The sequence below is a fragment of the Amyelois transitella genome, chromosome W (genome assembly GCF_032362555.1).
Source record: "Amyelois transitella isolate CPQ chromosome W, ilAmyTran1.1, whole genome shotgun sequence".
Lineage (NCBI taxonomy): Eukaryota > Metazoa > Arthropoda > Insecta > Lepidoptera > Pyralidae > Amyelois > Amyelois transitella.
Genome location: NC_083536.1, coordinates 10,000,001 through 10,016,389, shown reverse-complemented (window position 1 = coordinate 10,016,389; position 16,389 = coordinate 10,000,001). Strand labels below are relative to the sequence as shown.

Here is a 16,389-nt window from a genome sequence, read left to right as displayed (position 1 = left end):
GGACATCCCGAAGTCGTTCTAGTTTCAAATCGCGGGTATACGGGTTTTTCTTGAGTCGCGAGGGTATTTAATATCGCCTTTTCACTCATTTCGGTAATCGCTGCACCTATTTATTTATGTATATTGTTTATTTATTGTAGTTTTTATGTATGTATATTATAATTATTTTATTTTATATTTTGTGTAGGTATAAATATATTTATTTAGTTTAACCCCACATTAAGTTCTCTGTAAGACCCAATGGTTGACTGGTAGATAATGCTTCTAGCATTAAGTCCGCCAATTGTGCTATACATTTGTATTTTGTGCAATGAAGTTTAAATAAATATGAAGTTTAAATAAATAAATAAAAAGTATTTATGGTTTTCAGGTTTCGAATTGGTGGAGGAATATTGTTCCAACACTTGGATGCTGCATATCTAAAGCTGCCTCTAAATGCAACAGAGCGATGCTGGGGTGTTGCAAGTTGGATCGCACAGCTCCTGGTACCACATCTCTTATATTTTCTCACCCATTCCAATTTGTCATACAGATAGGAGGGGGCTTTGCAATTCAAAATGCCAAACAAGAGACAAGCAAGGTGCAGCTTCCGGCGGTGTTTCATTTTTAACATCGAGTTCCGGTTTAAAAATGGTGTTACATGAGCTCTGAAAGGAATATTGAAACAATATCTAGCACAAGCATTCTGGATCCTCTGAAGAAGCCGTTTTGTTTTACTACATAGCCTTGGCCCAACAACCACATCAGCATAATTCAGTTTGGACAAAACAAGGGCCTCCACTAGCTGGATTCTAAGGGACTCACTCAGGAAAGGTCTAGCCTTATAAAGGACCCTTAACCTATAAAAGCAATCTCTTACAGACTTTGCAATGTGTGACTCAAAACACAGATTGGAATCCATTATCAATCCCAAGTTTCTAACCTCAGACACACGCTCTACAACCTCACTAGATAAGGTGACAGTAGCTGAAAGATTAAGACAATTCAGTTGATGTTTACTACCAAAAACTATGTATTTAGTTTTATGGGGATTCAACAAAAGGCAATTATCACTGGACCACTGTGCAATGGATCCAAGGTCTTGATTTAGTCGCCCTATGGCATCATCAATTTCAGACGGGTAGCATGGTATATATAGCTGTGTATCATCAGCATATTTGTGAAATTTGCAGTGCTTGATATGCATTTTTATGTCAGCTGTATAGAGTATGAATAGAATAGAATAGAATAGAATAGAATAGAATAGAATAGAATAGAATAGAATAGAATAGAATAGAATAGAATAGAATAGAATAGAATAGAATAGAATAGAATAGAATAGAATAGAATAGAATAGAATAGAATAGAATAGAATAGAATAGAATAGAATAGAATAGAATAGAATAGAATAGAATAGAATAGAATAGAATAGAATAGAATAGAATAGAATAGAATAGAATAGAATAGAATAGAATAGAATAGAATAGAATAGAATAGAATAGAATAGAATAGAATAGAATAGAATAGAATAGAATAGAATAGATTTATTTTCAAAATTTGATACAAGGTATCACTTATTGACGTCACATAACTTAAATCTAATTATAACTACTACCGCTTCCAAAGCGCATGTGTAGAAGAAGCGGCGGAACAAACTACACTGCAGCATTTTCATAGGACGTCAATTTACAAATATAGATCCCTTAAATCTAAATCGTGGACGAATGCACATTGTCTACATTAAAAAACATGTATGAATGTAGAACTGATTATGTCAGTACGAATATTTCGTCAAATATAATAAATATAAAATAAAATATGTACATACTGTACAAATAATGTCAAGATCATGTCAAAAATACACAAGCATTTAAGAGGCCATTATGTCCAGCTCGGGCCACACATGTTTATCATTAATATAATCATCCGTGCTGTAATAGGCTTTCCTACAAAGCTCAACTTTAATATACTGTTTGAATTTTCTATCATTATTTCAAGAACACTTTTTGGTAATTTGGTAATTTATTATAAAATCTTATACAATTAATCAGAAATGATTTCCCTACCTTAGCCAGCCGATGTGCTGGGATCGACAACTTGTAATTGTTCCGCAGTGATCTACTAGTACATTCACCTACTTTTTTGAAAGAGTCTAAGTTTTTCCTAACATGCATGATGTTATCGAATATGTATTGGGAGGGCAAAGTTAAAATATTTAGGTTTTTGAAAAAATCTCTAAGGGAATCTCTTTTTTTAAGACCGTAGATATATCGAATTGCCCTTTTTTGTAAAATGAAAATAGTTTGTATGTCTGCTGCTGATCCCCAAAGCAGTAGACCATATGACATTAAACTATGAAAATAACTAAAATATACTAGCTTAGCAGTTGCCACATCCGTCAAATGCCTAATACGACGAATAGCGTATGCTGTATGTGAATAAAATAGGACCTAGAATAGAGCCCTGAGGAACACCTCTCTTTATTTCCAACTTCTCTGACAGCACAGAGGACCCGTCAACACTACTATCCAGTTATACCTGCTGAAAACGGTCACTGAGATAGCTCTGGAACCAGTTTATAGTCCCCGAGTCAAAACCATAGTAGCGCATCTTCGATAACAACAAATCTACACTTATGGAATCAAAAGCCCTGGAGTAGTCCAACATCACCAGCACAGTACACTTACCCTGGTCTTGTGCCTGGAGTATATTGTCAGTGACATCTAAAAGAGCTGTTACAGTACTGCGTTGTTTTCTAAATCCCGACTGAAACTGAGGCAAAACATTATTCTTTTCTAAGAACTCAGTCAACTGTATACAAACAACCTTTTCTAGTATTTTAGACAAGTATGGCAAGATGCTAAAGGGTCTGAGCTCATTTAATCCAGAAGGATTAGTTACTTTGGGCAGTGGAAGAACTAATGCAATTTTCCACACATCAGGAAATGTTGAGGATTCAATTGACTTACTACTCTGTCAAGAAAGTAGCAGGAAATGATCAATAATACACAAACTGTTTGTTATTCATCCAAATTTATTTTATCACCTTCAAAATATGCTCCTTTAGAAACGATACACTTACGCCAACGAATAATCCAATCATCAAAACATTTTTTAAACGCTGTTTCCGGAATTGAGGTCAGTTCTCGCCGCGAATTCTCTTTTATGTCTTCTACCGATTGAAAACGGGTGCCACGAAGTGGTAATTTGAGTTTAGGAAAAGAAAAAAGTCGGCTGGAGCCATATCTGGTGAATATGGTGGTTGCTCGATGGTATTTGTTGAGTGTTTGGTTAAAAATTCGTTCACAATGATGGCCTTGTGCGAAGGTGCATTATCATGGTGCAAAATCCAAGAATTTTCTTTCCACAAATCTGGCCTTTTTCGTCGGATTTGCTCTCTTAAACGCCGCATAACACTCAAATAATATTCCTTATTTACCGTTTGACCTTCCGGCAAGAATTCCGAGTGCACAACACCGCGATAGTCAAAGAAAACAGTCAACATGACTTTGACTTTTGAACGACTTTGGCGTGGTTTTTTCGGTTTCGGTTCAGTTGGAAGGCGCCACTCCGAAGCTTGTTGACTAGTTTGCATGTCAAACTCGTAAACCCACGTCTCGTCACCAGTAACAATGCGTTTCATGAATGTTGGGTCGGAATTGACTCGTTCTAGCATGTCCTCAGCGACTCTCATGCGATTGAGTTTTTGAAAAAAATTCAGGTCTTTTGGGACTAGCCGAGCGGCAACATGTTTCATACCCAAATTATTAGTTAAAATGGTACGGATCGACTCGTGAGATACAGAAAGTTCGGTGGCTATCTCTCTCAAAGTTGAATGAGGATTTTCAGTCACTATTTCCTTCACTTTTGCGATGTTAACTTCAGTTGAAGACGTTGATGGCCTACCAGAGCGAGGCAAATCTTCCATCACATCTCGACCGCTTTTGAACGCTTTGTACCACTCATAAGCACGAGTTTTTGATAAAGTCGATTCACCGTAAGCCTTCTGTAACATTTTCAGTGACTCCGAACACGATATTCCATTGGCAATGCAAAATTTAAGACAAACTCTTTGTTCGATGTTTTTATCCATTATGAAATTAGCAATACACACTAGATATGATATAACTAAAAATAGCACTGTATTTAATGTAAACAACAGATGCAACTCAAACTCCGCGCCAAAATGGAAAATAGTTGTGCCAATCTAACAACAACAAAAAAAACAAAAATTTGAATTTGGAACCATAAATAAATAATCCATTCCCGATACTTTTCTGACTGAATGTATAAAGCCTGTTTCACCAAAGATTTCAGGTTTTTGTAGTACACTTTCTTACTCTCTAATCCTGTTTCACGGTAAGCATTTAATGCATCATCTCGCAGCTTCATCATCAACTAAACTGTTTCAGTGATCCATGGATGAGTGCGATCCCTGATAATAACCGTTGATATAGGCGCATGAAGGTCAAATAAAGAAACTAGCAAAGTATTAAAATAAGACACCATATCATTCACATTATCAAGGCTCAACAAATGTTTCCAGTTCAGATTGTTGAGATCCCTATTAAAATTGTCCATACAAATATTCCTTTTAGGTCTGTATTTAACCCTGCAGTGGTCGCGCGGACTACATATGTAGTCCACTGATACAAAATCAGTTTTATTTCTTAAACGCTACACGTTAGGTTCTTGTGCCGCTAGGTACTTTCAAATGACTAATCGCGGAACGTTCACAGTGCAGCACGAGCGCCGGTCACACGCGGATGTAGCAATACTAGCTCCGCAAAGTTCCTGGACTACACATGTAGTCCGTGCGACCAATTACGTAAGTATTTTTTCAGTTCATATTTTTTTTGTTTTAATTTATTTTATGTATAAATTGATGTAAATATGTAATATAAATATTTTTGATTTATGTTATTTTACTATAAATTAATTTAACATTATATTTTTAGGATAAAAATGGATTATCGACAAGCTGCACAAATAGAGGTGTGGTTGAGAGAAGTTGATGCCGACATCGACAATTATCAAGCTGAGTCTAGGTCGGTCGAGGAAGTAGATCAGAGCAGGAACAAGATATTAGAGGAGAAGGGTCGGGTGAAAGCTCTGAAGATGAGGAACCACCTCAGCAAAGACGATGGCGTAATGAATATTACACAGGAGTTGATAACACAGTGTGGTCTAAAACGCTTCCTCAAAACAGAGGAAGAACCCGGAGGCAACATAGTGTTTTTTGTTGATAAAATGTTCTTTGTATGACGTTTCGAGAAACTCTAGAAGATGGCCTCTAACGGTGTTCTTCAATTTACTAAACTTGAGTGCACCAAATGCATTATGTATTTACACAGCAAATAAAAATTATGAAAATATATGCCGTCGGGACTTCCTGATCGACTTATCTTTGGGTTGGATGAAACCATCTTGAAACCGAGGTCTTTGACAATAAAAATTAAAGATTTTCTAGGTATTACGGACCAAAAAAGACAAGCACCAGCTTCAGAGGCGACGTCGAGCAATGTAGGCGCCGTTGCCACGACTATAGAAGAGCTCGCAATAAAAATACTTGAAAGTCGTGCACTGCCTGCAAGAAGTTTTTTTGTGGAGATCATTCCAAGATTATGTGTCTTTCCTGTGTAGAAAATGCTATGAATGATTAATTTTTATTATTATATTTAAATGTGATCTCAATCAATCAAAGCTGTGATTATTGTGCCAATTTAGAGAAGTATTTTTGTTTTTGTTTAATTAATATAAAAAAGAGTTGACATCTAAGTTTTTATTTTATTTTATATAGTCAAGAAAACTATACTGATTATAATTCCATAAGTAAAATAAATAAATTATATAAAAAAAACAAAAGTTATTTCATTTTGAATATGGACTACGTATGTAGTCCGCGCGACCACTCTTGTCTCGATTAGGTGCGCGACCACTGCAGGGTTAAGAATGAAGGGCTTAAGTTTCTCGCTTTTTATGTTAAACTCGCACACTAGCATACAATGGCCATTATCATGTCCCATGTTGTCCAAAACTAAGTTCCTGGCCGGCAGGTCTGTGCAGATTACATCTAAGAGTTTTTGTGAATGGTCAGTAAAATGCGTAGGCAAGGTCACAAGTTGAGTCAAATTATTGTATCTAAGGAAAATGTTGAGTTTAACTGATTTCCAATCTTTTTCATTCAACAGATCCACATTAAAGTCACCCAACAGAATTATGCTATCATAACCTTGAAATGAGGTAATGGAGTCAGTCAAGGCATCCAAAAAAGTATCCAGATTTGTCCACTCAGGCCGATAAGCAGTGCCAATAATAATCCTTCTGCCGTTGACAGTCATTCTAAGCCACATTTGTTCAACAAGGGAGTGGGCGGGATCCACCGGGTGCGGACAAGCGCGCGCTGTTACGTTCCGCCTGATATAAAAGCCAACACCACCACCTCGGTTGTTGTTCCGAGGAACAAGCCTCGGAGTGTGACGGAGCCTGTATCCAGATATTTGAGGAGCACGGGAATCCTCACCATCAAACAACCAGGTTTCATTAATTGCCAAAATATCCATACCATACCGATCAATAGCTGCAATGAGATTATCATGGTTTGCACCCAATGAGCCCGGGTTAAACAAACTAATTTTGAGATGTTTATTAATCATGGCTAAAGATTATCACACTTTGTATGTCACACAACTTAATTAAATTGTATAGTGGGCAAGATATAGCGGGCAACATTGTAGGCCCTTCCGGGGAGACATCGCGTCACTCTCCGCCCCCCTCGTCCATACTACGCCGTTCCCAGCGCCCACGTCAAGGACAGCCCGTGCGCCTCATTGGACAAGTCAGTCTTTAAACAACGCGCGGACCGGTGCGGTATGCACCTCTTATTAGCGAGCGAGTTTTGTATTTCTTTTTATAAGTTACCGAAGTAAAGTTGTTATCCCGTAGTTGGCTTTTACTTCTCAATCTCGCCCCGCTATAATTGTTACATAATAAAAAATGTATAGAAATTTTATAGAAGCAGAAATAATTGAGGAAAAAATGATGCTCATAGATTGAGATATGTAATATTATAACCCATAAAAAAACACATAGACACAAGGCCCAAATTGAACAGTTAAAATGCAGATCGGTCGAGTTCCCACCAACACACATACAGCAAGCACACAAAACTCTAATCGCACAGTTATAAGACTTATTACAAAAATTTAAATAAGGGGACGCATCAAACGACAGGGCATCCAAAAACACGGGTAAGGTCGGTATCGGTGCGGATGAGGTAAGCTTGTTTACCATCATCTTGCCGCGCATATATGCGACCTCGCCTCGTCCAGGAATAGCGCCAGAGCTGCTTACGACATGCTTCCCTGACATTGTGGAAAAGAAGGCGGTTAACCCGTGTCAGTCGCTCGTTAATGTAAACCCTACGAGGCGGCCCGTCGTGTCCGAAGTCTGCAGTGGTGATGTTGCGCCGTACCCGCGCAGCCTGCAACAGCGCGTCGCGCGTCTGCCGGCGCGCCGCCCGCGCGCCCTCTCGCCGCCGCCGCCGCCCGCCGGCGACCCGCCCGCGTGCACCGCCGCCCCCACCCGCTCGGCGAACACGACTTCCCGCTCCTCAAGGGTGATTCCGAGTTTGGCAGCCAGGACCGTCACCGTGTGGTAAATGTTCTCACCCTTCACCTCAGGGAGTTGTCCGATGTCAAGATCGGAGAGCAAGGCATTCTGATCGCGGTCATTAAGATCAGACTTCAGTTGAGCAACTGTTCCTTCTAGCTCAGAGCTCCTCTCACTCCCCGCTCCATCCACCCTTCCCTCAAGGGCCCCCAACCGCTGATCAAAACTATCCAACCTATCGTTGAGCCGCGAAAGGTTTAAATTTAAGGTGTCATATATACCGGACACGTAGGTTTTGGTCTCCTTTATCCCCTCCATATTTCTGCGCATCTCCCCTATTTCCCCCATGAACTTCTTCAATTCTAGCCGCAAGCTGTGCGACTCGAAATCAGCTGTAGGCGTGAGAGACACGGAAGGAAGTGGTAAGCTCGGACCAGCAACTGAGGCATCCAGTCCAATGTGTAGGCTCCCGCAAACACCCTTTACAGGCGTAGAGCTGTTATCCCCCTTGCGCTGCTACTTTTTACATTCCGGGCACACCCATTCTTTGGGTGTATTTGCCTCTGGTATCGCAACGCATCCCTTGTGGTACATGCGAGGGCATTGTGTACATCCCACAGTACCCGTAGCGGATAGATATTTTCCACAAGCTCCACACTTAGCCATTGCAAAATTCATTTAATTATCACAAATCTTAATGTTTATAATTGTAGTGCTTCAGGGTCTCAATAGATGGCGTTATTGGTTTGGCGAGTCCCGTATATGTACCGTGTATAATTTTAACTTATTTATGAGAATTTAGTACATAATGCATCCACTGTTTGCTCCTTTTGTTAATTATCCAATAAAATTACCCTTGAAATTGTTTTAATTATTCACCCAACAAAATGTAAAAGTTACCCTCCGATAAATTGTTAGTGCAATAAGTTGCCGCAATCTAGACTGCTCACACTAATACACTTTATAGGGCAGGAATACGGCTGCGCACACTCACTCTACAGCTTAGCACACAAAACTAACGTATGAACGTAATAATGCAGAGAAGAGAGACTATTTACTATTTTTACAGACAGCACTAATTGCAGAGGTATCCACTCGCACGCGAATCCGTGACGTCACAAACTTCAGTGCTGCATTTTCTACAACGACGTCAATTAACTTACAAACATTATATTAAGCATTCGCTATAGATTATTCTAACACGCTTAATAAAATAATAGTGTACAGTTAAAATTACATGAATTAAGTCTATGATCAGTAAAATAACATTAACAAAATTGAACTGTGAATTAAAAAATAAAAGTGACATTCATCGAAATAATTAAGGTAAGTGATTTTATAATAACTTTATTTTTTTTCCTGTTACAGTCTAGCCCCTCCATCTTGCCATCTATGTCTGATGCAGTTTTACCCATGATAGACCTGCCTTCAACATCTGGGATTATCTATCGTAGAGCTGCCTTCCACCTCTGCCGCTGTTGTACCCGAAGCATAGGACAGATAAAACTATCTACTATATGTGATGCACCTCCAAATGCTGCATCTACACTTGAATATTTAAGTCCGCGTCACAGATCTGTTACAAAAATAAATTAAAAATAAATAAATAATATATGTAGTTGTTTCGTATTTAATCTGTGGTAAATTTCCTTTTTGAATGCTGAGGGCGCCACCGGACTAATGTGTGGTAGAAAGTATCAGTTTTAGCCACCGAGAGAAAAAGTGGCGCTAGTTTAGTCTGCTTCAAGCGCGCTCGCAATCACCATCGAAACTTTTAATAAATTTTGTTTTAAGTGATTTTGGACAGAGTTGTGTGTGTGGTATATCTTCAATTACACGGAGGCCTCCGTGTGGAACTGGGAAATCTGCCGTGCAGAGAAAAGGTGAGTCGTACTCAAATTTCATTGGGGATTTGTCCAACCCTGCCCGGGTTGGACAAATCCCCAATGAAATTTGTTACATACCTACTCTAATTTATCTCCTTTATCCGTGTTCTTCGAGCCAAGATTAATATTATTTTGAGCCATACCTACTTTTGCTTTTTGTTGAGGAAGTGTAATCAACATGGCGGAAAGCGAAACTTTGCAAATTAAAATAAATACATTGTTAGCAAAAAAAGAATATCTTTTCATTAAAATGCAACGTATATATGATATGTCTGGAAAGATTGAGAGTAACTTAGATCGATTGCCTTCATTTTTGGTCCAATTCTCCGATATGGAAAGTGTTCGGAGGCGATTTGAAATGGCCATTTTTGATTTATACGAACTAGAATTACAAAAACAACCGAAGGCAAAATTAAATAATCGTGAACTCGAAACTTTCGACGAGATGTACAATGCATGTCAATTAATCGTAAATAAATACAAGACAGATAATTTTCCAGTAGATTATTCAGTAAAAAAGGATTTAGTGGTTCCAGCATCACCTAAAATAAAATTATTTCAATTTGACGGTCAAATTTAAAAATTGGACAACCTTTTATGACACGTTTGTATCATTAGTTTATAACCGAAACTTTACTGACATTGATAAATTTCATTATTTACTGTCATGCGTTAAAGATTCAGCTTTAAATATAGTTAAACAACTACCTATTACATCTGCTAATAACGCGGTAGTTTGGCAAAGTTTAATCGACAAATATCACGATAATAGAACTCTGGCGTGTAGGTACTTTGATAAAATGCTTAACTTTACGCCGCTCACTAGAGACACGACGGCTAATCTCACATTATGGTTGGACCGATAAGTCCCTTCTTTTCATTATTATTCTATTTACCCATATCTTTAGGATCTTCATTCAAGGCTAGCGCCATCTAGGTAGTGGCGAGGTATCTCTACTAAAACCTAATGCGGAATGCCTCGTTGGTTATCGTCTGACTGGCCACATGAGCGGTAGTGTGTTGTTTTTAAAATAACGTTATGTCAAAATTTTTAATGTCGGAATCTTCCGAGTTTTTTTCTCTCTCCGTTATTTTAATTGACTTTCGACTGGAACTGTTAGTTTATGAGTTTTCTTTAGTCGTTAGTAATAAATTACTTCGATTTGTGAAGTGGACATACAGACAATTGGTGTAGTCAGTGTTATTCACGGACTTTACAATAGCTGGCCGGCAAAACCTAGAAGCCTCCCAAAGCCCTGGTCAGCCTCACTGCGAGGATTTCTTCTGCACGGTGGATGTTGGTGAATACTTTTAAACTGCCTAGTATACGGTCGTCTAGCCTTGAACAATATCATATTTTTCCATTCCCTTTTCCCATACTTTTTTTTCGGTTACGCTCCCCGCAGGATAGGCCCTATTTACACGGGCTATCCATTAATTTATTTGGTCCATTCGAGTACGGATACGAACTGGTTTAGGTCAATCTTTTGAAATATAGTGCGTAACTATAATTGGCACGTAAATTCTTTAGTGCGACCGCCATTTTGTTTTCCAAAGAAAGTGCATAATTATTAGCATTTCTCATTTAAATACTATTCCATCTTTATTAAATATCATTCCTATTAGGATAATTTATGCATATTAGGTAGGAAATACCTAGTTGAGTATTCGTACGTAATTATTGGTACGGAAATTCAACAAAGGGATTTCACCTGTCGTCATATTATAAAATTTGTCATAATTGCATAATTTTTAGCATTTCCCCTTAACGTTATTTACGGTTTTCTGATATTATTTCATACCGAAATAATCAATAATAATTATTTACTGGTTTTGTAAAATACCACAAGACTTTATTTATTTCATTTCTACCTACATAATGGCTTCATCCGATAAAATGGAGATGAATCCCGAAATTTCCCTTTTGAATTCAAAAAAACAAATGCTTTTTTCCCGTATTAGTGATATATTTGAATTTTCAAAGAAGGTAACTAGTTACACATTAAAATCCTGTGAAAGTTTCATGGCCACGTCAAAGACAGTTGACGATATGCGTAATGATTTTGAAAAACTAATCGATGAAACCCTAAATTTGTTCCTAATTATCAAGAGTTGGCCGTCTTTGACGATCTGTACTGTCGTATCAAACGTGTTCGTAATAACGTGAATGACGAGGTCAAGGTCAAGGAGCCCACGATATCAAAATGTAATCAGAAAACTCATATTAAACTTCCTGCCGTTGAGATCCCTAGTTTCGATGGACGTACTGAGAACTGGCCTAATTTTTATGAGTCATTTAAATCTAATATACTACTCTGTCAAGAAAGTAGCAGGAAAAGATCAATAATACACAAACTGTTTGTTATTCATCCAAATTTATTTTATCACCTTCAAAATATGCTCCTTTAGAAACGATACACTTACGCCAACGAATAATCCAATCATCAAAACATGTTTTAAACGCTGTTTCCGGAATTGAGGTCAGTTCTCGCCGCGAATTCTCTTTTATGTCTTCTACCGATTGAAAACGGGTGCCACGAAGTGGTAATTTGAGTTTAGGAAAAAGAAAAAAGTCGGCTGGAGCCATATCTGGTGAATATGGTGGTTGCTCGATGGTATTTGTTGAGTGTTTGGTTAAAAATTCGTTCACAATGATGGCCTTGTGCGAAGGTGCATTATCATGGTGCAAAATCCAAGAATTTTCTTTCCACAAATCTGGCCTTTTTCGTCGGATTTGCTCTCTTAAACGCCGCATAACACTCAAATAATATTCCTTATTTACGGTTTGACCTTCCGGCAAGAATTCCGAGTGCACAACACCGCGATAGTCAAAGAAAACAGTCAACATGACTTTGACTTTTGAACGACTTTGGCGTGGTTTTTTCGGTTTCGGTTCAGTTGGAAGGCGCCACTCCGAAGCTTGTTGACTAGTTTGCATGTCAAACTCGTAAACCCACGTCTCGTCACCAGTAACAATGCGTTTCATGAATGTTGGGTCGGAATTGACTCGTTCTAGCATGTCCTCAGCGACTCTCATGCGATTGAGTTTTTGAAAAAAATTCAGGTCTTTTGGGACTAGCCGAGCGGCAACATGTTTCATACCCAAATTATTAGTTAAAATGGTACGGATCGACTCGTGAGATACAGAAAGTTCGGTGGCTATCTCTCTCAAAGTTGAATGAGGATTTTCAGTCACTATTTCCTTCACTTTTGCGATGTTAACTTCAGTTGCAGACGTTGATGGCCTACCAGAGCGAGGCAAATCTTCCATCACATCTCGACCGCTTTTGAACGCTTTGTACTACTCATAAGCACGAGTTTTTGATAAAGTCGATTCACCGTAAGCCTTCTGTAACATTTTCAGTGACTCCGAACACGATATTCCATTGGCAATGCAAAATTTAAGACAAACTCTTTGTTCGATGTTCTTATCCATTATGAAATTAGCAATATACACTAGATATGATATAACTAAAAATAGCACTGTATTTAATGTAAACAACAGATGCAACTCAAACTCCGCGCCAAAATGGAAAACAGTTGTGCCAATCTAACAACAACAAAAAAAACAAAAATTTGAATTTGGAACCATAAATAAATAATCCATTCCCGATACTTTTCTGACTGAATGTACACAATAATACTCAAGTGTCAGATTCTCAGCGGGTGCAATAATTTAATAGGTAAATTAACGCACAACGTCCTCAAGATCACGGCCGGAATCGTACCTTCTGGCGAAACTTATAGAATAATATGGGATAGCTTAGTTAAACGATACCAGGACAAACACACGCTAGGTGCACATTATTTGTCTAATATTTTTGATTTAAAAAATACTTCTTTTACTGCACATAGCTTAGAGATATTCATTGAGAAATACTCTGCTTCTATATTGGCATTAAAACAGTAAGGGATTTCGGAATTGTCTGATTTTATTTTCCTTAATTGTGCATTACGTAATTTAGACACACAATCTTTACAAGCTTTCGAATTATCGGTACGTGAGAAAGAAATACCGTCCTCTGATGATTTAATTACATTTATTCGTGATCAAGTTAAAATATGACAACGTTCAATTAATTTAAGCTCTAAAAATTCGAACGTCAATAAACCTCTTTCTCAGTCTTCTAATAATTCGCGTAAGAAGAATACGTACACGTTGTTGTCTCATAGTGATAACACTGTTGGTTCCGTGTCACTTGAGAAATGCCCTTGTTGTCATGGCAATAGGCATGCGTTGTATCACTGTTCATCTTTCCGCAATTTAGATTCACCTAAAAGTAGATATGATTTTATTAAATCTAAGAACGGTTGTGTTAACTGTTGTGGATTAAACCACACTGTTTCCAATTGTAATTCGTCAGCTGTTTGCGGATTATGTAACAAGCGGCATCATACTTTGTTGCATTTCGATAAGGTGCATAATTCTGAGCAAAATTCTTTTAAAAGAAAAACTCATTTCCAAACTTTGCAAGTCGGTAAAACTGATTCTTTAACTCGAGTCGAGTGCGCGTGCACTAGTCAGCGGCCCGCTAGTCAGGTCGTAGAGAATGTGTCAAACCTGAGTTTGAACACTCACTCCGCCGCTGGCGGGCAGAGCCCGACGTATTAACCCGGGGCGGGTTAACGTCATCTTTGTTTACCGATGCCGCCTCGATGTCTTTTAATGCTAAAGTGCAAGTTTTTAATGCTAAAGTGCAAATTTGAAGTAAACACCGATGAGGCCTCAATTGTGGACGGTCAACTGGAGGTGGTGCGCCAGGCGGCTCGGACCGTACTAGAGGAGGCCAAGAAGTCCGGTAATCTAAAAGGGACGACCTGGGCTAAAATGAAGTCCGCCTGCACCGAGATCCTCGAAGCGGCGGACAAAATCGCGGACCGAGGTGAAGAGTCTGAGGTCAACCGCAAAATGGCGGCGGATAACAAGAGGATGCGGGAGGAACTAGTTCTGCTAAGGCAAGAGACTAAAGCCCTCCGAATCGCATTCTCTGAGAGGAAGGCCCCCAACACGGAGCCCTTGGCCTCGACGGCCGATATCATGGCCCAGGTCGACCGCTCCATGCGGTCGTTCGGAGAGTCCCTCACCAGGGACCTATTCCTCTCCCTGGGGGGAATGATGAACGACCGCATTAAGGAACTGGAAAAGAGGGCTATTGTTGCCCCTCAGGAGGTACTGCGTCCACCGCTTGCGGCTGACCGTCGCAATAAGGAGGCTGGAAAGGCCCAAGATGCTAAAAAAGCTGAGGCACCCAAACAACCCGAAAATGTGGGGGCAGTTGCAGGTTCCACCCTGATGCCCCCGGCAAGACCTGGCCCGGCGCCCAAAGCGCCAAAAGCCACAACGGCAAAGGCTCTGCAAGCTCCCTCACAGGATGCTTCTGGCGCCCCACCCCAGGAGGAACCCACCCCCTCCTCCTCTTGGACGGAGGTAGTTAAAAAGGGGAAAAATAAGAGGAAGGGAAAAAAATCATCCCCTCCTGGGGTGGATAGTGCGGCTCCTCGCCCTACGGCCCCTGCGCCGGTCAAGCGGCAGTATGCCCTTCCCAAGTCAACGGCTGTGGTGGTGACTCTCAAGTCGGGTGCCACGGTAGATTATAAAACGGTGATGGAAAGGGTCACCACAATAAAATTGGCGACCATGGGTGTGGATCATGTGGCAGTGAGGAGTACGGCGACAGGCGCCAGAATCATCGAGGTCCCCGGAAGTGACAGCGGCGCTGTCGCTGACAACCTCCCCAGTAAAATCCGGGAACTAGTGGGGGAAGTAGCCGAGGTCACGCGGCCGTACAAAACGGCCCAAATTAAAATCTCCGGCTTTGACGAATCGGTCACGCCGGAGATACTGCAGAGGGAGGTGTCCCAGGTCGGCAAATGTCCACCGGAACAAATAAAGGTGGGGCAGATCCGAATGACCCCGGACTTCACCGGGGCCGTCATCGTGACCTGCTCTGTAGCCGTGGCCAACGCCCTCGTGGCGGACGGCCGTATTTTGATTGGTTGGTCGTCCGCCAAAATCACTGGCCTGGAACCCCTGCCTATGCGCTGCTTCAGGTGCATGGGTTTGGGCCACACGAGGGCGCTGTGTCCATCACCGGTGGACAGATCAGAACTCTGCCACAGATGCGGGAAAACGGGGCACCTCACACAACAATGTGCAGAAAAGGAGCCCTGGTGTGCGGTGTGCCATCACGCCAAGCTCCCGGCAAAGCACACTATGGGAGGGAAGGCGTGCAACCCCCCGCGCACCAGGGGGCGGCTGGAGCCCACTGGGCCTAACAGAGCGGGCAGCACAATGGAGCACTAATGCCTAGACACCAGCACCAGCATCAACCACTGGAGCTGCTGCAGTGCAACATTAACCACTCCGCCCGCGCGCAAGATCTCTTGCTCCAGCACCTGGCGGAGTGGGGCATTAGTGCTGCCATTGTGTGTGAGCCATATTTTGTTGCCCCTCTCCCTACATGGGTGGGGGACACGGAGGGAGAGGTCGCTATGACCATCCCCCGGATGGGAGACCGGCCTCCTCTGGTCAAGCAGAGTGCAGGCCGGGGCTACGTCGCGGCTAGATGGGGTGACATGGTTCTTGTCGCCGTGTACTTAGCCCCATCTAGACCACGTCGCGAGCTTGAGTGTCTCCTTCTTGAGGTGGGGCGGATTGTTGCGGGAGCGGCGCCCACGCCTGTAGTGGTGGCGGGGGACTTTAATGCCAAGTCTCCGGTATGGGGTTCCCCCGTCACCGACCTTCGCGGCAGGATCCTCTCCGACTGGATGATGGCATCGGGGCTGTGTGTCCTAAACCTGGGCACCGCCAACACTTGTGTACGGTGGAATGGGGGCTCTATAGTGGACGTTTCGTTCGCTACCCCCTCCACCGCTGCACGTGTCACAGGTTGGCGTGTCCTGGAGGATGTGG

At 41.1% G+C, this 16,389-nt stretch overlaps 1 protein-coding gene across 1 annotated transcript; it reads left to right on the top strand.

Annotated features, from left to right (window-relative positions):
* Positions 1-14,163: 14,163 nt before the first annotated feature.
* Positions 14,164-15,780, top strand: LOC132904176 (uncharacterized). The gene has a single exon (XM_060954089.1). The coding sequence runs from the start codon at positions 14,164-14,166 to the stop codon at positions 15,778-15,780; it is 1,617 nt and encodes a 538-aa protein (XP_060810072.1).
* The last annotated feature ends 609 nt before the right edge of the window (positions 15,781-16,389 follow it).